The sequence below is a fragment of the Tenrec ecaudatus genome, chromosome 8, assembly GCF_050624435.1.
Source record: "Tenrec ecaudatus isolate mTenEca1 chromosome 8, mTenEca1.hap1, whole genome shotgun sequence".
NCBI lineage: Eukaryota > Metazoa > Chordata > Mammalia > Afrosoricida > Tenrecidae > Tenrec > Tenrec ecaudatus.
This window is the reverse complement of record NC_134537.1, coordinates 98,726,060-98,748,970: the sequence shown is the minus strand read 5'-3', so window position 1 is coordinate 98,748,970 and position 22,911 is coordinate 98,726,060. Positions and strand designations below refer to the sequence as shown.

At 40.8% G+C, this 22,911-nt stretch overlaps 1 protein-coding gene across 1 annotated transcript in view; it reads left to right on the top strand.

Moving 5' to 3' along the window:
• IDO2 (indoleamine 2,3-dioxygenase 2) overlaps window positions 1-22,681 on the top strand; it is a 72,086-nt gene extending 49,405 nt beyond the window's left edge. Inside the window, exons 8-10 of the mRNA XM_075555746.1 lie at window positions 7,971-8,022; window positions 18,636-18,784; window positions 22,326-22,681. Of these exons, the coding sequence (XP_075411861.1) occupies window positions 7,971-8,022; window positions 18,636-18,784; window positions 22,326-22,681 (557 nt within the window). The remainder of the gene's footprint in view (window positions 1-7,970; window positions 8,023-18,635; window positions 18,785-22,325) is intronic.
• Window positions 22,682-22,911: the final 230 nt, after the last annotated feature.

Sequence of the window (22,911 nt, the reverse complement as noted above, 5' to 3'; positions counted from 1 at the left end):
GACATGTTGGATTTGATTAAGAAATGCACAATCAGAAGGATTGGAGTTGCTGGGCAGCATGACAACAGTCAAGCAACAGGAGCAATTTTCCAGACAAAGCAGAAGGAAATCCCTGGACTTTGAGAAATAAGCCTGAAAATACAGAAAACTGCACCGACCCCATTCAGAAAGGACACAAAATCTTGAATTTGCAACATCTTCTAATGTTGTTAGGTGCCATTGAGTTGGTTTCTACTCATAGCCACGCGACGCACAACAGAACTGCCCAGACCCTGGGCACTGCCCACCCGGCACCGCCCTCGCAGCGCCCCTGTGCCCGAGTCTATTGTCTATTGTCCCCATCTCCTCGGGGAACGCCTTTGCCACTGCCCTTCCATTCTACCAAGCCCGCTGTCCTTCTCCGGGGAAAGTGTGTCCTGACAATACTTCCAAAGTACGGAAGATGAAATATCGCCAGTCTTGCCTCTAAGGAGCCCTCTGGATGGATTTTAAGACGTTTCTGTTTTTTTTAACAGTCCATCGCCCTGTAATACTCGTCACCAGCACCACATTCTACTGGAATACCCTACTAGAAGTCTCGGAAAGCAACAACAAGCAGAGAATTCGGAAAGCGGCAAGAGAAAAATGCCATCTAGCATACTCACGACCGACTTTAAGATTCTGTGTAGGTTTCTCCCCCACAAACTCTAGGTGGGAGACAACATGCTGTTCTTGTTAAGTGCCGTCGAGTCAAGTCTGACTCATAAGGAAATAAAATACAGCCCAGCCTTACACCATCCCTACAATGGTTACTTTGAGCCTATTCCTGTAGCCACTGTGTTAATTCATCTTCTTAAGGGTCTTTCAATTTTCAGTTGAACTTCAACTAAGCCGATTTTCTTCTCCAGGACTAGACTCTCCTGACAACACGGTCAAAGCCGGTGAGAGAAAGTCTCACGAGTCTCACTTCTCAGCGACATTCCAGCAGCACTTGTTCCAAGACACATTTGTTTGTTCTATCGGCAATAACGCTTCTCATTCATTGTGGTCAACACCATCACACCGTCACACCGTCAGTTCTTCACTGATTTTCCTTACTCACTGCCTACCTTCTGCGTGCACACGAAGCAACGGGGAATCCCGCGGCTCAGGTCGGACTCAACTCAGGCTTAGAAGAGTCGTTTAACTCTTAACCTTTTCCAGCCTTCTTATCAATTTGTCAAAATGTGATGCCACCAGCTAGTCTACACACACACACACACACACACCGTATATATAGTATGTATATATAGTATCCTTTATGTGTATATATATATATATACTATCTTATGGATACCTTATATATAGTATACTATAGAACAGCGCTTCTTAACCTGTGGGTCGTGACCCCTTCGGGGGTTTAACAACCCTTTTACAGGTCGCCCAATTCATAACGTAGCAAAATTACAGTTATGAAGTAGCAATGAAAGTAATTTTATGGTTGGGGGGAGACACCACAACATGAGGAACTGTATTAAAGGGCCGTGGCGTTAGGAAGCTTGAGAACCACTGCTATAGAATATATCAAATCCAAAGTTTAGGGAAATTGACATCTCAGAGTAGATTTATCAGGATAAGCTCATAGACCCACAAATGGAATGCCTCCCAGACATACGTATTTAACAGACAGTCAGAAGCAAATTTGTGGAGAGCGTCCCGGCATCTCTGAAGATTCATGTGACTGCTATTTTCTGTCAGTCAGGCTTGACGATGGAAACTGCCTTCATAGGATGAAGACATTTCCCTGCAATGTGGCTCATTGGGCTCCAGGGGGCAGGCCCACGGGGTACAAACACAACAAGGTGGGAGTGGCTACTGTGATGGACAGTGGATTTGAAGGAGCAGTTACAATAGCTTACCTCACATGGACCCGTGGAGTTGGCTGCTTAGGCAGGGTATGCCTGGAAATAGATGGCAAGGCTACTAAATATTGGCTTGATTTATAAAAACAGAAGAATCCTAATCAGGTGAACAGTGGTCTAACCAGAATAGCCACAACCCATTTGTAGAATGCCAAGCCTTTGAATGAAGGGGTGGCTGGGTCCCTGGGGGAAAGGACGTCAAGACATTGCCACCAGTTTATGCTGTGTCTCTATCTTGCAGCTCTCCTCAGAGGGCTCTCGCCTTTCACAGAGCAACTGTGCCTTGAAGGAAAGGAGGTAATCAGACTCAGGGAGGAAGATGCGACACTGCTCTGACTTTACACTTATTCCAGGCGACCTGAAACCCTTCGAAGGCCCAACACTCAGGGTGGGAGTGTATGGAGGTCAAGGGATTCATGGAGTCTTCGCTCAGCTTCATCTCACAGTGTGTCCCGGAATCCATTTCTGAGTCATTTTCCAGTTCCTGAATGCATCATTGGAATAGACATACTCAGCAATTACCAGAACCCACACATTACAACATTCTTAAATGTGAAATCAGGGCGATTCTACAGGAAACTGTCACTCTTCTGTCACTTTGTCGTACTGTGGTGGCTTGTGTGTGTGTGTGTGTGTGTGTGTGTTGCTGTGATGCTGAAAGTTGTGGTACTGGTGTTTTAAAGGCCAGCAGGGCTGTGGGTGTCAGTGAATCTTCCAGACTAAGAACAGACTACAGAGAATGAATTGGCTGTCTAATGTTAAGGAAGTAGTCATTGAAAACTTTATGCATAGAATTGAAAAAATGTCAGATAATGAAATTTATACCTATTTTGAAGAAAAGTGACACAAAAGAATGTTCAAATTATAGAGCAATATCATTGATATCACATGCAAGTACAATTTTACTGAAGATCATCAGCAATGTTTGCAGCAGTGCATTGATAGGGAGCTACAAGACTTTTAGACCAGATTCAGAAGAGAACGTGGAACAAGGGATATTATTGCTGATGTTAGATCAATCATGGGCGAAAGCAGAGAATACCAGAAAGATGTTTACTTGTGTTTAATTGGCTATGTGAAGACATTGGACTATGTGGATCATAACAAACTTTGGATAACTTTGAGAAAAATGGCAATGCCAGAATACTTCATTGAGCTCTTTCAAAACTTGTACAAGGATCACGAGGCTGTGTGGCCAACAGAGAAAAGGAGCACTTCATGATTTAAAATCAGTAATGGTGTGTGTAAGGGTTGTATTCTCTCACCATACTATTCCATCTGTATGCCGAGTAAGTAATCAGAGAAGCTGGGCTGTATGAAGAATCGGGTATCAGGATTGGATTATATAGAGTCGGTGATATGCAGATGACACACCTTTGTCTGATGAACGTCAGGAGGACTGGAAGAACTTGCTGATGATGATCAAGGAGTGCAGCCTGCAGTTTGCATTATTACTCCATGTAAGGAAGACCCAAATCCTCACGACTGGACAAATCGGTGACATAAATGGAGAAAAGATCGCAGTTGTCAAGGATTTTGTCTTTCTTGGATCCACACTCGATGCTCATGGAAGCAGCGGTCAAAAGATCAAATGAGGTATTGCATCGGAATGCAATTTAACACTCTTTTGCGTGTTAAAAGCAAGGAGGCAAAAAAAATAAAAAAAAAAAATAAAAGCAAGGAGGCTACATGGAGGACAAAGGTGCACCTCACCTAACGCAAGCCATGGAATTTTCAAGAATCTCATAATTTGAAAGTTGGATACTGAATGTGAAGGCCTGAAGAAGAATTGAAGCATTCACGTCACGGTGCTGTCAAAGAATATTGACTGCACTGCTGGTGGCCAAGAGAACAAACAAACCTGACCTGGAAGAACTTCCACCAGAGCGCTCCTTAGAGGCCAGGATGATGAGACTTAGAGAGACAAGTCTCTGTGGAAGAATAGCATACTTGGTAAAGTAGGAGGGTAGCAAAAAAAAAAGAAAAGAAAAGAAAAAAGGAGGCCCTCACTGGGATGGATTGACACGGTGGCTACAACAAAGGGCTCAAGTGTGGGGACAATTGTGAGGATGGCACAAAGGTTTTGGGGGTATCGATGGCAAACAGAGATGCAATGTAGAATCTTTGGCAGGCCCCTAATGGGGAATCACATTGAAGACCCTTAGGGGTTGGGAGTCACGCTCTACTCTTTTCTACCTCCCACTATTCCTCTTGGGAAAGCAGCATTTGACCTCTTACTGGGTTTTAATGGAGACAAAACACCACATCATGGGCCACCAAGTCAGCATGCAGCTTGCTCTGCCATCGTGAACTGGATGGTCCCTGCCCCACAGAGCCATAATGTCGGACATACACAAGTACAGTCCATCACTACATGGACATGCTATCTACGAGATACGACCAAACAGCACCTGAAGACGCAAGTCGTCTATGTGAGGAAGTGACTCAACACATATGGTGCTCCCTTCTCTTACCACGCAGTCTTTCTCCCCTTGCCTGCATCTATGGCACCACGAGGACTCATTTGTGACCACTTGACTGAGGAAGAGCAAACTTGAGCTTGGTTTACTGAGCGTTCTGCATGATCTGCAGGTACCACTCACACGGGGACTCCAACCACACGGCAGCTCCTCTCTAGGAAGTCTTGAAAATACAGCAGTAAAGGGAAGTCTTCCCAATGGACAGAACTTCAAGTACATCTTTTCATTCAGTTCATTTGGAAGAAAAATGGTCATATATGCAACTGATTATGAATTCATTTGTTGTGGCCAGTGGCTTGGCTGGATGGTTAAGGAGTTGGGAGGGATATGATTGGAAATTTGGTAAAAAGTAGGTGTGGGAGGAGGGATGGGGATAGACAGCCCTGAATGGTTTAAAAAAGTGAAGATATTTGTGTCTCGTGTGCATGCTCACCAGAGAGTCACATCTGCAGTGCAGGATTTTAACAGTCCAGAGGATAAGAGGGTATATTCTGTGGAAACTAGTTACCCTCTTTCCCAGGCCACTCCTGCCACTACTCAGCGGGTGAACGCGTGCAATGGCCATGGCGGGAGGGATGGAACGTTATGAGGGGACTCAGCAACGTGGATTTCCTATCACCAAGACAGACGAGGCTACTGTCACTTCTGAATGGCAATCTGCCGATAGCGGAGACCCACACTGGGTAAAACACATAGACCCATGCCTTGGGGAAATGTACCACCTACCTGGTGACAAGTTGATTGCCAAGGATCGCTTCCATCATGGAAAGGGCAGTGTTTTGTTTTCCCTGGAATAGACACTTACTCTGAATACATGTTTTTCTTTTCTGCACACAGTGCTTCGGTCTAAATTACTTTTTGTGGACTTACAGAATGTTTTAGCCACTGGCATGCATCTCATACAGCTTCACCTGAGATCAAAGGGCTTGCTTCACTGCTAGTGAATTAAAGCAATGGGCCCATGATCATAGAATCCACTAGTCTTACCATGTTCCCCACATTCCTAAAATCAGCTGGATTGGTAGAAAACTGGAACAAACTTATAAAGATTCAGTTAAGGTCCCCTTAAAAATCTGGGACAATAGTTTCCATGAGGTGGTATGAGCTGTAAACCAACTTCCATTCTATGGTGATGTTTCTCCAATATCCAGGATTCTTGGGGCTAGGAGCCAAGGAGTGGACAGGGGCATGGCACCACTTGCCCCTAATCATGTACTGACAACAGCTTTGCTTCCTTTCTCTGCAACCCCATGCTCTTCAGATCGCCAATTGCTGAGAAGGCTTAAAATCAAGTTTCCTTAAGTTTGTTTTTGTTTTTAATAGAAAGTACTTTTCATAACAGAAAAGTTTGGTTCGACGAGTACAAAGGAATCAAAACCAGGCATTGTAATTTTTTTGAGCATCACTTTAGAAGTAATTAATAAGAAATAGGTTTGGCTAATATGTGTTGATGTTTTCTGAACAATACGAAACCACTGGAGATTCTTGGCTAGCTCTCTGGACAGATGGTGTAGTCTAGAATGCCATTGTCATTTCTACTGGCTAATAGAAAGAAGTGAGTTTAGCTCGGCTTGTTCTTGGATGCTCCCTGCATGGAAATGTGACTGCCCTTTAGGAACCACCCGTCTAGGCCAGAGGGCTTTACAGGAGACTCCGAGCACCGTGCTTCTGTGGGTCTCCTTCTTCACCAGCTGCATGCTTGTAAGGGAAGAAACTCTCTATTAGTCTTCTCAGAGGAGTGCTCAGTCAGGTCCCCAAACATTCTCTACTAGTTTTGTTGAAAATTCCCCCTGGCACCTAATATGCAAATAATGAAAAGAATGCTGGGTTAAAAGTTAGAATGTTGTTATTGTTGTCGTTAGGTGACCCCAAGTCAGTACTGACTCACAGTGACCCTCGGTCCAACAGGAGGAAACACTGCCTGGTCCTGAGCCATCCTCACCATTCTCCTTAGGTTTGAGCCATTGGCACAGCCACTTTGTCAACAGCTATGAGTCAGAATCAACTCAAGGAGAGTGAGTTCAAGATGAGAATATTTTCTATTGGTTGCTATCATATAGTCATATATTTTTTTCTCGGAGTCTTTTAATCCTCAAATTATTGATTTCTAACTGCTGTTTGTTCACTCTGGGGGAAGTTTTTTTTAAATTATATGTGCTCAAATTGTTGTGCATTGTCTTTTTATGACTCTTAATAATTGGAAGTGCTTCAACTTCATATAATTAAAAAATCCATTACTTTTGTAAGGATTTATATTTAAAATATCTTACATAAGAAATTCTTCCCTGCTTATAAGTCATAAGTGCCTTTTTTCTGTCTTTCTGTGTAAAATTACAGTTCTACGCTTCAAGCTTCAGTTCTTAATTTACAGATAGGTCCTATCTGCATATAGAATAAAGTTGGGACAAAATTAGAATTTTCTCAACTTTTTTCCTTAATTTTTGGATGTGCTTTAAAGTACTCTGTTCTTTCATTGGTCTAATTTTTCTTGTACCAGCTATCTTATTAACTATAGTTTTATAATATTTCTTATTGTTGAATGGATAAAATTGAATCTGCTTTTTCTTCAGGAAAGCCTATGCAATCGTTTCCTTTTGCATAGATTGCTAGAAGCGGCTTCCATTCAGTTCCATTACAAACAAATAAACATAGGTTTGTTGAAAACGTTACCTGAAATATTATTATATTAATAAACTGTATATTAACTTGGAAACTATTGCATGACTTTGATATTATACCTAACCTTTTCCTTTTATTATCGGGAGGGAGGGAGGGCTACAGTAGCATAACAGATTTATTCTAAGGTTTTTGGATAAAGTACTCCCAACTATTTCTTCATATTGATAGAATTTTTTCATATGGCTTAAAATATATTCATATAGTGAAGTGTTTTCTTAGATACATTTCCTTTTTAAATTTTGATGGTACACTTTCTTGTCCATGAACATTGTCTACAAGGTATACTTTTACATTTATCCTGTTTTATTTAGTTTTTAAGGTTACTTAACAATTTATTCTATCAGCAAATTGTTTCATTCACAATTTATAATTTTGTTCATGTTGCATACAGTATGTTTTGATTTAATTTCCTCTTGTTTGTTTGCTGCTGGTTTATAGAAATGAATTTGATATTTGAATAGTAATCTTGTATTCTATACCTTACTAAACAGTCTTATTAAGTCTAATGATTATATGTAGATTATCTGAGGTTTCCATATAGAAATTATATCATTTGAACATAATGTTGTTTTGTTTTTTCATGTATCATCTTATAACCTTTTTTATTTCTTTCATACTGTGTTGGCTAGGGCTTCAACACAGTATTTTTGAAGGTGGTCTTGATCTCTTTTTGCTGTTATTGTTGTTAAGTACAGCACAGCGAGGTGCCACAAACAGAAAAGGGCAGCATGTGGAATAGTTTAAAAATTCCAAAACAGCAACAAGGGAGGCCACAGGAGAGCCCACTCCAGCCCCTGTAGGCGCTGCTCTGGGTCCAGCCCTCTGAGCAGATCAGACAGCAGAGGCAGCTCCGGGAAAGCAGCAAAGCTGCACATGTAACCAATTTCTTGTGGTGCCTGCAGTAACATTCCCATTCTGATTGCTCCTCCAGATTATGTAGATCCAGACATATTTTATGCAGTCATCCGGATCTTTCTCTCCGGGTAAGTATAGTTCATCTCTTTTCCCAGCATGGGGCCTCTGGTAGCATTTTCCACATTTATGAGAAAAGGAACAGACTGAAGCTCCCTTGAGGCAGAAACACACCAAGAAACCTCTGCGAGCAGAGTCCTCACCTGCATCCACTCTGGGATGAAAGAAGTGGGATAGCATCTGCCTGACAAATGACAGCGAGTCTGCTATTTCTGTTCAAAGCCATTGTCCTTGGGCCACCTTATTAGACCTATTTGTGTTCACTTTCCTGGAACCTCAACTGTTGACAGCAAAAGAAGAAAAGAAAAAGCAGCCCAAGCTGCCACCCACGTAGTCACTATATTGCTTCTGGCCGTTCTTGCCCCTTCAGGTGGAGGCAGTTGAAGTTGGAAGGGTAGACAGTAGCACGATAGTATTACCTAGCACTCCTGGACGAGCTGCCCCAAACCAGTTTTTCATATTCCATGATAGTCTTCTTTTATCCCACGTGCTGATTGTATCCAGAGAGAAGACATTTCTTTTGGATACATTCCTTCATTTGGATACACTAGCCATTCGTGCTTATTAAAACAGAGGGGTATCGGCAGAGGAAGGCCCTCAACAAGATGAACTGACACAGTAGCTGCAACAGAGGGCTCGAGCAGAAGAACAACTGTGAGGACCTTGCAGGGCTGGGCGATGTTTTGTCCTGTGGTACATATGATCCCTCTGCATCAGAACTGACTTGATGGCACCTAGAAACAGTAGCAGCCATTGTCTACTTGGCATCTCTTGATAAGACTACTTCCCTATTCATTAACTAAGGGAAATACATTGTTTTTAAATGGTGAAAATGAAATATGGAAGTAGCGTGTATGTTAGGTGAAAAATGCAAAATATGTTGCATCTGGTGTGTAATTTTGGTAATTAAGAGCTGCCTGAGGTCATATCAGTAGGAAGATTCTAGAGCTATTCTGGACATGCCAAGTGCCAGAATCTCTCAATAACATATTCAACTGGTGCAAGAAGAAGTAGAAATATATACTAAATATTTACTCGGGTTAGGTGGGTTTGGAATGGGTAAAACTCTAAGGGAACATCAGCCTGGGTGAGAATCTTCATTGTCGGGAGGAAGCAGCTAGGAAGTTTGTTGGGAGGAATGGGTACCTTGGTGGATGGGGTAAAGTGAGAAAAATGTAAGCCAGGAGTTGGGAGTGTGCCTCGAAATTGAGTCTTTCCCTCTACACAAATACTCCTTCAGTTTAGAGACTGCTTCCAAAGACAGTTTGTATTTGTCTTCGTTATCTGTATTGCTCTTACACAAATACCATAAGTGGGTAGCTTTAACAAAATTTTATTTTCTCGAAATTTAGACATTCGAATTCAGGGAATTCTTGGGAAAAGTGTTTTCTTCCTGTCAGCTCTCAAGAAGGTCCTTGTCTCTTTAGCTTCTGAGTCCTACTGCCTTGAAGATCCATGTCTTGGCTTGTATCTCCCCCATCTCTGCTTGGGTTGCTTGTTTAATATCATTTACTATCTAAAAAGAGATTGAAGATACACCTACACGAATCCTGCCTCATTAACATAACAAAGAAAATCCATTCCCAAATGAGACTATAACCATAGGCAAAGAGGTAAGGATGCACAACACATATTTCTCAGGGACATAATTCAATCCATAACAGTATTTATTTCATAAACCTCTTCCTGTTCTCTGTGTTCTTTGCATGTCAGACACAAGATAGAGATCATCATAGCATGTCTGGCAGTAAATATCAACCAATATATGCTGCTATGCTCTGGTAGGAATAGGCAAAAGGAAAGGAAAGGCAAATTTTTTAAAGTACTTGCTATTATGTTACAAGTTTACATTAACTACTGAAATAGATGTTTTTTAATCAATCCTGAGTTTCATGTACTAAAAACATAGAAACACACATAACAAAGGTTCCGGAAGTCTACCCACAATGACAAGACATCAGAGCTAAACCCCAATATAAATAAAACTAATAGACAAATTCCACAAAAAATTGAACTCTAGATCAAGTCCAAAGTGTATCAGAGGAGAGATGAAATTACAAGACACTAACTATTCAAGTCAGGTTTATGATTTTAATCTCTGAGAGTCGATAGTCGTCTCACCAATACTCTGGTAACCAGTTTAATCCTATTCCTCAATTATGGTCAGAGGGAAATCACCAGAGGCTTATTTCCTGTGTGGACCCCACAAATGCACTCTGAGCTTCCAATGTCACCCATAGGTGTCTGCAAACTAGAATTTGAGCTCTGAAAATATTCCCTGCTTCATTTTGGGATTATATAGTTTACAATCCTTTGGTTCTTGATTTTGGTGTACTTCTTCCATGTGGGTTAGTTGACATCTCATTTAGATGGCTGTTTGCTTGAAAACAAAACTCGTAGGCCCCAGATGCTATTTTATCTGATGGTCTAGCACATCTAACTTCTTCATCACACTTTTCTAGAGCACCATATCATCTGTGTTCCTTTCATGAAGGTGAGTTCCGAGCAGGGCCGTGTTGAAAGAACTAATTGTTCCTACATTGGGCTTGGGATCAATGCAATCCCCAAACACATTCCTGAATCTGTGGTTTTTATCTGCCTCTGGCTTTCTTTAGAAACATCCTTGGTAACTTATGGTAGATCATCTTCCTGGAGAGGATCTCACTTCTGTTAGTTGATTAGTCCATGGCACACATTTTTTTTTTCACAAGAGACAAGCTTGTAGTTAGTTCAGGGATCATTTGCTGGCCCTTAGGAGCATTTTCCAGTCCAGTCTGTTGGGGCACCATGCCCTGGCCCCAAAGTCCACTTTCAGCATTCCCTGGGGACCTTGCCACTCCATTCCCTTGCTGTTCCGCTGCACTCCCCCAGTGATTTGACCATGGCACACATTTTTAAAGCACTATTGAGAGAGGGAGATTCAACCAGTGCAGGCTAACTACGTATCACAATACTTGAATATATTCACCGGTACAGAATAAATGCTTATGTGACTGGATGAAATTTACCCCATCAATGGGAGTTGGTTGTCAGGCAAAACTCATAACAATATTCACCGACAATGTCAATCACAGATTTGCCAGAATAATACATATCTTAATACAGCAAGTAGGTCATTGATGTAGTAAGTCAATGTTGGTCCACCTACTGATAGTTCAATACTCTTGGCTGTGCTGCCTTGTTTCTTCACACACCATGCAATTTCCGTCTTAAATCCTCCAGTTATAGGCGTGTTTGAGATAGAGTTAGTGGGGATTCATCTACTAGGGTCTCCAGCTCTGATCCTTCTGGTGTGGCCTTTGAGCATGTTGTGAAGACCCAAGATTCAATGCCCTAGTGTTCCATGCCCATTGACTGGGGGTCCCCAGGGGGTGAAATAGACTGGTATTTAAAAGACACCGAATCCAGTAAAATCCATTTGCACTTTATTTGGACATTTAAGTCTATAGATAGCTTTCTGCATAACAGATAGTTTGCAGCAGAACCCATTATTGTAAATTGAGCAACTTAAAACAACACATATAGTTTTTAGCTGACACTTCTGGAGGCCTGAAATCCAGGCAAATTTACCAGAGTTCTCTGCTAAAAGGCCTCATTGGGGTGAAATCAAGATGTGTGTTGGGCTGTGCTCTTGTCCACAGAATCTAGTCAAGAATCCACTTCCAGGTCCATTCCAGCCATATGTCGGTTCCTCGTGCTTGGAGTGGGGGGCTGTTTTTCTGAGGGCTATCCGACAGGAGGCGCTCTGGAGTCTTTCAGTCCTTCTATGTGCTTCCTCCATCACAGCAATTGGGCTTCAAATGTTTCTAGTGAATTTTTCCAATGTGTCCTTTTGTCTCTTCCCAAAGCAAGCTCTCTGTTGTTAAAAGTCTTGTGATTTGATATACTCCACCTGTATACAGCCATACCTCCTAGATATTGTGGGTTCCGTTCCAGACCAGTCACCGCAATACGTTGAGTCAGACAGAATTGTGAGTTTCCGTGTGCTTCTAAGAGCTATGGTTACATCACGTGGTCATATATGAAGTGTGCAATAACATTACACATGCTGTTGGCAAAGTGATGCTGATATACTTGCTCAATGCCGAATTGCCACAAGCCTTCCACGTCTATAAAACCACAGCATCTGCAAAGCTGACTACAACAGAGCACAATAACACGGGGCATACCTGTAAGTAGATGTCATCACCTGTATAATATAAGATTAATTTCTCTCTTAAAGTCAACTTATTTTTCAATGTGCCTAGAACGTATGATCTTCCTGGATATAACATTGCATTCACACTAACATTCTGAGGATTTGAGTTGGGTATCTTTGGTTGTGGTGGTGGTTGTGGCGAGATAGGTTTAGAATTCTATCCCAAAATATCCTCCAGGAAATAAATAAATTCTATTTCTTTCTTTACAAAGAGGTGTCTGATAATGAGCTACTACATATCTGAAATCTCAGAACTCAAAGGAGATCCGGAACTAGTATTCCAGGTGCCCACCAGAAATTTGATAGTTCAGACCCACCAATGGTTTCAGCTAAGCCAAGAGACAACCTCGTTGCCATGGTGTCAATTCTGACTCAGAGTGACCCTACAGACAGAGAAGAACTGCTCTTGTGGGTTTCTAAAACGAGCATAAGAGTAGGTAAAGATTAGTCTCATGGTGCAGGAAAGAAAGCCTCACCTTTCTCCTGCAGATTGGCTGGTGGGTTTGAACTTCTAATCTTGTGATTAGCAGTTCTACAAGTAACCCGCTACACCCTCAGGGATCCTACGCCCATAAATATCACATTACAGCCTAAAATACCCTATAGGGTCATTCTACTTTGTCTCGTGAGATCAAAATGAGCTAAAGCTGATGCAAAAGTACCAACAAAAATAATAGTTGAACATGAGAGGTTGACTATTTTATTAAAATAAGCTGCAGACAAGTAATATACTGTAAAAAGAATCTAGATAAATGCCCCCCCTCTGATTCTGATCCTCAAAAATATTTACCATGCAGCTAAACTAAGTTGTCAATAGTAAACCTTAAATATATTAACATCAGCATTGCTTAGAATTCTCATGAGGTTGTCTTGCAGTATCTAATTTTTCTCTTGTGTTTATTTGTCCTATATTTAGTTTAAAATTTTGTTGACATTTTCAAAAACTCTTTTGCTTAGAATATTTGAAAATCCTTGGTGTTGCTTTAAATATAGTACACCAAAAGCTAAAATATGGCCAACCTCTGGTGGCCTAGTGGGTTGTGTGCTGGTCTGCAAACCACAAGTTCAGCAGTTTGAAACCACCAGCTGCTCCGTGGGAGAAAGATGAGGTTTTCTACTCCTGTGAAGAGCTACAGTTCTGAAACCCACCAGGTCAGTTTTACCCGGTTCTATAGGGCTACTCATGAGATCAAGCTGAGCCAGAATTGACTCGATGGACAGATATGTGAAAGGGAAATAGTTTATTTCATACACAGAGGCCTAAGCCTGACAGTTCATGGGTTCGGTCCACAAGTTTCTGAGAGAAATATGATTTTCCTTCCTGAGATGAATCTCATGAGAGTAGTAGAATTTAAGTTTTGAAAACAGAACACGTCTTTGTTTTTACTTATTTATTTTCCCACTTTAAAACTGGCCTTATCTCCAGCAGCTACCAGCTGGCTTCAAATGCCTCTTCACATTGGGGAAGTGAATGATTACTAACTGATGTTGGTTGGGCCATTTGAGACAGTTGATGCTTCTTTTCAACTGCGCAGACCCTTTTAAGAAGTGCCACTTGAGTCTGTGTATTTAGGATTTCTAATGCAAACTAATAGAATGCCATTCATTTATCCAGCGGATATTTAGTGAATGTATCCTTCAACTCAGAAATTATTTTAGGTGCTGAGAATTGGAAAGTAAAACTAAACAACAACTCTGTTCTTGTAGAATTTCCATCTTAATGACAGAAGACAATAAATTAGCTAGTATATTAATAAAACAATAAAATAGAATACTATAAACCATATTTATGTCAACAAACAATATAGCAAGATATAAAGTAATAAACGGGCTATTAGTACATGCCAGGGGTGGTGGAGGAAGTTTCATTTCTATGTACTTAAAGAAGTGAGGGAGCGAGCCACCTACAACCTTGTCCCAAGCAAAAGGACACTGAGTCCAGTGACCCTGAGTACAAGCACGTGTGTACCAGTAGGCGAGGCTGCAAACAGGCAGGGTTGGCATGAAGTGAATTGTATAAGATTAGTTCAGAATGATAGGAGGAAACAAGATCAATAGAACTGCTTGGCTTCTAAGTGAAATGGAAATGGTTGAAAATGTTTGAGAAGAGTGTAAAATAAATCTGCTGTAAGTTGCGAACCACTGTACTTGCTACGTGGGACATGGATGATGGGCGAGCAGGCTTGAAAGCAGGGAGCGTATTCAAGAAGTTGTGGAAAGAATCCAGAGGCAGGGGGAGCGGGGAGGGAGGGGGAAAAAAAAGAGGACCTGATGCAAAGGGCTTAAGTGGAGAACAAATGCTTTGAAAATGATTAGGGCAAAGAATGTACGGATGTGCTTTAAACAATTGATGTATGTATATGTATGGATTGTGATAAGAGTTGTATGAGCTCCTAATAAAATGTAAAAAAAAAAAAAAAAAAAGAATCCAGAGCCGTGGCTTAGAGTGAGCTGGGAGCTGTGGGGGTGTTGGACAATGATCAGATCAGCGATATGTTTTGAAGGAAAAGTTGACAGAATTTGCAATAGGATGGGATGTCGAATGAAAACGGAAAACATCAGTCAAAGATGACCCTAAGATTTTGAGCCCAATCCACTCAAATAGTGGAGCTCTCAGTGTCTCTATGATAGAGAAACAAACTTCTCAAAGGAGAGGGAGGATGAGAACGTCAATTTGCAACGTGTTGATTCCACTGAATGATCAAATAGGCATTTGGGTCTATGCGCCAATGGATTCCAGTAGAGGAGAAAGGTCCAGATACAAATGGTCGTCAGGGATGACTCAAATGTTTGAGTATTTGACTCCAAGCCGAAGCGGGGGGTTGGTGGCGGTAAGCTGCTGCTCAAAGGCCACAGCCCTGAGCCGCCCCCCTACCCCCGTCATGGCGAGGCTCTCCTCTGCACATGGGGCACCACCTTGTCAGGATCAACTCAAAAGTAATGAGCAAAAAATAAGGATAAACTAACAATTTGTTAGATGACAGCTGTTCCTAAATCTATAATTCTATATTAAATCACGTGAGAAGTACGAGCAGTGAGAGAAGGTAAAATATTGACCTCGTCAAACGTGCAACATGTCTAGAGTCCTCAAAATGGGAAGGGTCTAGACAAAGAGACATAAGGGACCATGAGTAAGTAAGACCCTCGGCTAGATTACAAAGATAAATCTGAACGTGGATATCTATGTGTGTTTGGCCCCTTGTTTAGAAATTTTATAAGAACAGTATCCTAATATTGACAATTCACAAAGCCCCTCTGGATCACATTTAATTCTCCCAGAATATTTAAGAAGTAGGCACAAATTGGGAAAAGAGTCAGATTGACTTGCACAAAAATGCTGTACCTTAATACATTTCAGGCACTGAGAATGTAATAGTTTAGTCATTTCTCAAAACAATCCAATAAGGGATATAATAATATGAGGGGTTTAAAAAAGTAGGGGAAATGGATTAAAAAAATAATGGAATTTTCCCATGAGCTCTTTGAAGGCCCACAGGTACTAAATGGAGAAGTTGAGATGAAATTCTACATCTGCCTCAAAGAGAATTCTCACTTAAAAAAAACCCTTTTATTGGGAGCTCATACAACCCTTATCACAATCCATACATCTGTCCATTGTGTCAGCACATTTGTACATATGTTGCCATCATCTTTCTCAAACCACTTTCTTTCTACTTGAGTCCTTGGTATTAGCTTCTCATTTTTCCCCTCCCTCCCCGCCCACCCTCCCTCACGAACACTTGATAATTTATAATTATTATTTTATCATGTCTCACACTGTCTGACATCTCCCTTCACCCACTTTCCTGTTGTCCATCACCCAGGGAGGGGATTATATATAGATCCTTGTGATTGGTTCCCCCTTTCTACCCCACCTTCCTTCCACCCTCCCGGTATTGCCACTCTCACCACTGGTCTTGAGGGGTTCATCTGTCCTGGATTCCCTGTGTTTCCAGTTCCTATCTGTACCAGTGTACATCCTCTGGTCTAGCCAAATTTGTAAGGTAGAACTGGGATCATGATAGTGAGTGGGGGGGGCATTAAAGAACTAGAAGAAAGTTGTATGTTTCATTATTGATACACTGCACCCTGACTGGCTCATCTCCTCCCTGCAATCCTTCTGTAAGGGGATGTCCAGTTGCTTACAGATGGGCCTTGGGTCCCCAATCTGCACTCTCCCTCATTTACAATGCTATGCTTTTCTTGTTCTTTGATGCCTTATACCTTATCTCATTGACACCTGTGATCATACAGGCTGGTGTGCTTCTTCCATGTGGGCTTTGATGTTTCTCAGCTAGATGGCCACTTGTTTACTTCAAGCCTTTAATACCTCAGATGCTATATCTTTTGATAGCCAGGCACCATCAGCTTTCTTCACCACATTTGCTTATGCACCCGCTTTGTCCTCAGCAATTGTGTCGGGAAGGTGAGCATCATGGAGAGAATTCTCGTTCTTAACAGGTATCTAATTCAGCTAGTTATGGTGTAACAATCGGAATCTCCTCTTTGCTTTTTCTGTGCATTTCCTTACCATTGATAATGTCCCCAATCTCTTTCCAGAGTGATATTTCCCACCTGTAAAGAATACACTGCTCAGTCAGTGTAAACCATAGGGGAGTCAACTCCAAACAGCTAAAAACAAAACTGAAACAAACTAAAAAACCAATTCGGTTGCTTATAGCATTCCCTACCACAGGAAAGTATTTGGAAAAGGTCATGCATAGCAAGCAGAGCTGTTTACTGCTTTTGTAAGTGTGTGTAGGGTGGTGTGCTTTTTCTCTTGAGTAAACTGACTTTAGAATTACAGGAAGAAGGTGCGACGTCAATGTAAGCCAGCTATTTAAATCGTATGCTAAAGAAAGTAGTCTGTTCCTAGAAATAAGAGGAAAGCCTTATTTTCCTTTCCGATAAAGAAATCCACATGTGAAGTTCTTGGGAAAATGGAAAGAGAGGATAGCACATTTGGGGTTTAAGCTCTGGCTTCATCATTCTCAAGGTATGTGACAGTAGAGACTTGACTGCGCTCAATGGCCTTTGCATTCACAAAAGGTCAAATGGCAAGTGCATGTGTATGTGCTGTATAAACTAAAGCATTATGCACACAAATGCCATGTGTTCTTGTTACCATTGTTAGATTATAGCAGTATATAGAGTCCTCCCCCACACAGCCTTGTTCAAGACGCTGCAAAAAACCGTACACAGGGACGAGTAAAATAGATGCGAGTAGGGATGAAGAGACAGAATCAGAAGGAGAGGAGAGAGAGAGAGGAGGGGGGAGGAGAGGTGGGGATAGAGGTAGAGGAAGCGAGGGGTGGAAGGGGAGAGGGGGAAAGAGGAGAGAGAGGAGCTCACTTGATATGAGTCTGACTAAGAGCCCAGGTAGAAGCCCTGTGGGGCAGCGGGCTCTGAGCTGTGCCGCCAACTGCCAAGGTCAGCAGTTTGACTCGACCTGACATCCTGTGGGAGAAAAAGGAGGATTTCTGTGCCTGCGAAGATTTACAACCTTGAAAACCCACAGTTTGACCCTGCCTGTAGGGCTCTCTATGGGTCTGAATTGACTTGATGGCCCGGAATTTGTAGTTTGGATTTTTAAAAGCCCCAGTTACAATCCTTCGACATGACCCTAACATTACCTCTGTCAATCTTAGGGTTGTATTGTGTCCACATTGTTGCCACCTATATCATTCACCCTCACTGCTAATAGCTACTAGCATATCAACAAATGATTCAACCGCCATCCTCATGGATTCGAATAGTTACAGTGGGTAAGGGTAAAACAGTGATCAACTGTAAAAGCTATCGCTGTTTTATGGAGGGGCAAGCATGTGTGTGCGAGCTTACTTGAGGCGCTTCTTGTGGAGTTGCAGGCAGCAGCTCATCATTGTGGAAATGAACAGAGAAAGTGAAGAAGCGTTCTATAGTCTTGCCCGTGTTGATCACCACAGAGAGCATTTTTATAGCTAAATTTCTCCAACAAACATCTCATGAGACTCCAGAGCAGGGAGGGAGGGGAAAAATGAGGAGCTGATGCCAAGGTCTTAAGTTGAGAGCAAATGCTTTGAGAATGATGAGGGCAACAAATGTACAAATGTGCTTTACACAATTGATGTATGTATAGATTATGGTCAGAGTTGTATGAGCCCCCAATGGAATGATTAAAAAAAAAAAAAAGACTCCTGGTAAGGGGTCTTCTCCAAATAACTCGAACTTATCCGGAGGAATCATTTCCACGAAGAAGAGTCATACTATGTTATATGACAGCCACGAAGCTGCTGTCGAGATGACGGATGCACAGCCTCCCGACAAATATAGCCAGTCCCTTGTCCTATTATCAACACCAAAATCATGTTCCCGTGACTCTCTGCTTGCCTATCAGAAACTATGCTAACTCGTAGCATTCCCTACTTCTCTGTGACTTTTATTTAGATGGAAAGATAATCCAGCAATGCCCCTGGGGCTGATCTATGAAGGCGTTTCGAAAGAGCCCCTGGAATACTCTGGAGGGAGTGCGGCTCAGAGCACAGTGCTGCAAGCCTTTGATGCGTTCTTAGGCGTTTCCCATAGCAAGGAAAGTGGTAAGTCCAACATCTTTCTTTTTAATAATATGGAAAAAGAAAGCAGAGTCTGATCTACCAGTTGATAAGACTAACTGTAAATGACAGCATCATAAAGTTTATTTTTATCTAAGTCAACCTACACGCCTGCCATATGTTACTGTTTCTTGACAATTAACATCAGATTGATCCCCGAAGGTACACAAGTGACTGGAGTTTCACTTTCAAATCATATAGCATTTCTTTACAAAAAATATCTGCTAAGAAATCTCCCTTAAATAAAAATATCAAAATGTGGGACTACTGTTCTGCACATATTCTCCAGGTAGGTAGATAATTGAAGGGGTTCGGTCTCTCCAACCCTTCCTCAAAGAAATCTCTGCTCACTGATTTGCATATCCATATAGCAAGAGCAAGTTCCAGAATTTTTTCACATCTATCAGTATTTTCTTTATTTTCTGCCATTTTAATAACCTTTTGTTGCTTTGTATATGATATTCTTGATTTAATCCAACTCATTTGATCGTTAATCATTAGTGTTTGATGTGTCAAACCTATTTGTGAGATGGTCTCTAATTCAGGTGGGATATACTCAAGTTTATAATTTGGCTTCCATGGACTTCTTTCAATTTTCTTCAATTACAACATGAATTTAAATATAAACAATTGAGGGTCTATTCCATATTCCGTCACTGGCTTTATTTGGGCTGATGGGATTGAAGCTGTCTATCACCTCTTCCCACAGATTTAGTCCATTTAATTCTTGTGCATTACATCTGGCAGGATCTACATGTATGGTTACTGTTTTTGTTGCTGAAAAATGAAATTACAACGAAGAAGGCATTGATCTTGCAATATCCTACTCTATAATCTATTGCTTCATTTCTAACAATAAGTCCATATTTTCAAACATTATCTTTGTTTTCAACTTTTCTATTCCAATCACCAGTAATTATCAATGCATCTTGATTGCACGTTTGATCAATTTCAGACATAAGATGGTAAAAATAATTTTTCAAGATTATCATCATTGGCTTTAGTAATTGAAGTGTAAATTTGAATATTAATTCTATTCACCAATCTCCCTTTTAAACATATCGATATCATCCTATCACAGACAACATTGAACTTCAAAAAGAAAAAAGTGTTCTTTTTGATGATGAGTATGCCACCATTCATCTCAAATTTGTCATTCCTGTAATTAACATACTATTATTACTCAAAATTTCCAGCTCATTTCCATTCACTAATACCAGGATAATGGTCTTTATACATTCTGTTTAAATTTTGATGGATTCTAATTTTTCTAGACTCATGCTTCATACATTCCATGTTCTGATTATTAGTGGATTCTTGCCATTATCTTTTTCTCATATCGACTTGTGTCCCATCAGCAAAGGAAAGTCCCCAAAGCTTTACTCCATTTACATCATTAAGTCAATTCTACTTTTCTCCAAGCATATTCTCACTGCCTTCCAACCAGGGTGATGCTCTTCCTGTACTATGTCAGACAATGTTTAATGCTATGCATACTATTTTGAGTGGCTAATACTTAAGAAATGATATCCCTACTCCTTCTTCCTAGTCTAGAAGCTGTGCTGAAGCCTGTTCATTATGGGTTACCCTAATGGTACTTGAAATGTCAGTGTCCCAGAGGCCAGAATCCCAGAAGCACATTAGCCACCTGGGAAATGAGTGGGGTTACCCCTTTGAAATAATTTTTTTAAGCCTTTCTGAGCAAATCTTTGATCTAACTGGTCAAAAAAAATAAGTCCTTCAAAAGCCACCACTTTGTTTGAACCTAACTCTCTGGATTATGTTGGTAAACCCCAGATTCATTCATGTTAAGATCATTCCATAAAACCATCTAATTCACTTCCGTCTTGCTTAAAGGACTGATGGCAAGATCACGTCTCTGACTAAGCTGTTCTTAGAATGCTTTGATTACACATCAAGCCAAAATTTACTGAAGGCCAAGATGATTATTTAAAATAGAAAATGCTGAACTATGTTTGGTCTCAATTTTAGTTGCTGTTTATCAATAATAATGCTGCTGTCTTTTCCATGAGTTTCTGTATTTCAACCAGTTTCTTCATTTGTTGAGGTTGAGAGTCTTCACTCTGCTGGTTGTCCTTTGAGGTATTTCCAACCTTTCTGAAAGCACATCCTCCTTCTAAAAATTGTTATTTTATGTGGGTATCATTCCATAAACTTGTTGCAAAGCTTCAAGGATTTTGAAAGATGTCCACTTGAGTTTGGGTAAAAAAAATATATATTAGCCCTGACCTCAAAATTGTTTTTCTCTTGGTACAAAAAAAGGTATCTTTTTTTTTTCAAAGTCACTCTTGTAAGATGAAAACAAGTGTATTACTGAAAGAACTTTTCTTCAGCCATTCACTATCAGAGACACATTTAAACACATTTTGTTGAAATAAACACTATGTATTAACTGGAACCCTATTCCAAATACCTTTTGACTTACCCTCATATTTTTAATATTAATGATTTCAATTTGGATTGTTTAATAGTAACTTTCTTTCTATATAATAGAGGAAGCATCTGGAGTTGGAAAGCTCTGGAATTTATCAAAGATTTTAGGATCAGCTAGTGTTGTATTTGAATTTCTCCACTAAAAGTTCTTCCTCAAAAAATGGTACAACTTTGAGTCAAATTAAGTTATGCCAGAAGAGCTATCTAACGTATTGGAAAGTTGACATTGCTCATTTCGTGACCTGCCAGCAGCGCGTCCAGTGCCTGTCAGCTGCAGTAAGCCACTCCAAGGTAGAATTTCCAAGGTGGATTAGAATTGTAAATAGACTGAAAGTTTGCAGCAGAGAGTTCAGTCTCATCCACAAAAGTCAGTTCTCCAAAACAGAATTCTTCACTGAATTTCACATTGGGTAAAGTGAGTTATTGATTCACCATGTGTAATAACAACACAATGGCTTTCCAAATCTATACATCTGTATAGATTTGTTTTTAAAACTTTATTCCTAAAGGTTATTAATAGTTTATCTTTTTTCCTTAATCACCCTTATTAATGTTCTAAATTTCCTCTTCATAATCATTATCTCAAAATAAAATTATTTAGGAAATAGGATTCACCAGAGTATTTAATGAATCAGGTCAAGTCATTCTGAGGCATAACCCCACAGGGGCCTGCATATGCCCTATTCTATGTGCAAATTAATATGAAATCAATAGAAATTTAAAAGATAATAAAAATATCATTGAACAGATAACTTTGTTGATTATGCCTTGCATTTATGGATTTCCTTTTATGTTAAATGTAAAGGAAATATGTAAGGGTGGATGTCTAGGTCTAGTTTCAAGTCAATTGTCTATCTGAGATGGGGTTGCTTCTTTTCATCACCCCATCTCCTGGCAACAATCAAAAAAGTGCCTGTGAATATTTGAACTCTACAAATCACAATGTCAGCAATTGAGTGGTCCATTAAGCCAGCACCAACAGAGTCCGCTACACTAATACCTGGCAATGTACTAAAGACTTGGCTGCAATTCCATTTGAAGCTGTGATATTGTTATAACTTGTTCCTTTCAGCTGACTTCCTGCACCGCATGAGAGACTACATGCCTCCCGCCCACAAGGCCTTCCTAGAAGAAATCCACTCTGCTCCTTCACTGAGAGAATACATCCTATCCTCAGGAAACAGCCAACTCTGTACAGCCTATAACCAATGCGTTGAGGCCCTAGCAAAGCTTCGAAGCTATCACATTGCTGTAGTGACCAAATACCTTATCTCAGCTGCAGCTAAAGCAAAGGTCAGGAGGAAGAGCCATCTCCCAGGGCCGCCTCAAGCTTTAGAAGACAGAGGCACGGGTGGAACTGCTGTTCTGAGTTTCCTGAAAAGTGTCAGGGATAAGACTTTAGAGTCAATTCTCCACCAAAGTGCTTAAAAGACGGACCTTTTCCCCAGAGAAAACAAAAAGGAGGGGATCCCCTTACCCTGTCCCCCACTGAGGACAGTCAGCCTAGAAAATAAGGATCAGGATTCTGTTTGAAATAATCAAAAGGGGATCTCATCACTATTTATGTTTCTGCTCTATAGAGCATCGTATTCTTCTTTGTTGAATGCTGTTAGTGAGAACCTATTCATCAGAACCCCACAGAGAAGTGAGTTGACTCT